The following is a 1467-nucleotide window of genomic DNA, read 5'->3' as shown; positions in this document are numbered from 1 at the left end:
AAAAAAAAAAAAAAAAAAAAAAAAAAAAAAAAACTACTCATATAATCATGTCAGTGTTGTAACTTTCAGTTTAATCGGCAGCTATTAAAATAAAAAAATAAATAAATAAACAAGGTCTTGTGTGGAGGTCTTTTTACGCTGTTTTGTGTTATTTTAAACACGAAGAGAATCAATCTTTTTCCAACTTTTGTCTCTTAAGCCTGACAAATAAAAGTCAGTCAACACACACAAGTTTCCAACACGTAGTGTGCATTTATAATTTTTCATTTCTGATACAGGATTTGTTGTTGATGATGAGAGGAATGAACACAGTTAAAGACGTGCAGGTACATTAATTTGTTTACATTTTTTAGAGGGGGAACAGATTATTTCTGGCAGCTGAAATATCCATTCTCTCCTCTTCTCCCCCCATAACTTTGGGAAATAAAAAGCAACTGTTTCCAAATTCTCAAAAGTTATGTGTGATAGTATACTAGACATTTCCTTAATTCAGTAATCTGTCATATTTTACATTAGAATGGGATTTAACAAAAAGTCTACACTCTGATCTTTTCAGGAAGTCTTTATTTTTGTGCTCTGCTATCAGCCAGCTTCCATCCTGTTTTAAGAAATGAAAAATTATAAATGCACACTACGTATTGGAAACCTGTATTTGTTGACTGACTTTTATTTGTCAGGCTTAAGAGAAAAGTTGAAAAAAAAAATCGATTCTCTTCGCGTTTAAAATAACACAAAACAGAGTAAAAAAGATCTCCACAGAAGACCTTGTTTATTTATTTATTTTTTATTTTAATAGCTGCCGATTAAACTGAAAGTCACAACATTGACATGATTATATGAGTAGTTTTTACCGAGAAATCGATCAGAAGCGTCATAAAAATAGCCAGATCCTCTCTGGCTGCAATGCGCGCTCCCGACACAGGGGGAACAAATTTTCACAGGGGAACAGAAATTCGCACAAGACCTCATCTGATGAGGAAACGCGGATCGACCCAACACCTGCCCTCGAGGACCGACTTTGGGCAACCCTGCTCTAGAAGTTCACAAACTTAATAAGCCATCCTTGTTTTGGAGAGAATGTGTTTAGTCCTATAGCCCTTTAAGCCTGCACTTTTCTCATTGTTCTGTCATAAAACGTCAAGGAGAATCAAATACAGATTTCTGTTCTCAAACTGTGTACTGGCTCTCAGTCATGTCTGACATTCAGTGCTCGCCGCTGAAAGTAACAAAAGTTAAAAAAAAAAAAAAAAAAAGCTTTTAACCTTTTAGGGCCTGAAGAAGAGACGAAGTCCTCCATTTTTCATGGCAAAGAATATGTCCGTACGGAAGATCTGAATTCTCCAAGACATCTGCTTTTGGATCCATATTGCCAAACACTGACTAAATGTTGTAAACCTGTTGAAGTCTCTTCGGCTTATTTTCAACCACCTCTCATCATCCCCAAGGAATATTTCTTCTTCTTTTTTT

The 1467-nt window shown here is 35.4% G+C and overlaps 1 protein-coding gene across 1 annotated transcript in view; it reads right to left on the bottom strand.

Annotated features, from left to right (window-relative positions):
* Positions 1 to 1460, bottom strand: part of faap24 (FA core complex associated protein 24) — a 10410-nt gene extending 8950 nt beyond the window's left edge. The window contains exon 1 of the mRNA XM_007544618.2: positions 1263 to 1460. Within this exon, the coding sequence (XP_007544680.1) occupies positions 1263 to 1365 (103 nt within the window). The 5' untranslated portion in view covers positions 1366 to 1460. The remainder of the gene's footprint in view (positions 1 to 1262) is intronic.
* Positions 1461 to 1467: the final 7 nt, after the last annotated feature.

The sequence above is a fragment of the Poecilia formosa genome, unplaced genomic scaffold, assembly GCF_000485575.1.
Source record: "Poecilia formosa unplaced genomic scaffold, Poecilia_formosa-5.1.2 Scaffold1388, whole genome shotgun sequence".
Classification (NCBI taxonomy): Eukaryota; Metazoa; Chordata; class Actinopteri; order Cyprinodontiformes; family Poeciliidae; genus Poecilia; species Poecilia formosa.
The sequence above is the reverse complement of the archived record's forward strand: the minus strand, read 5'-3'. Positions and strand labels throughout refer to the sequence as shown.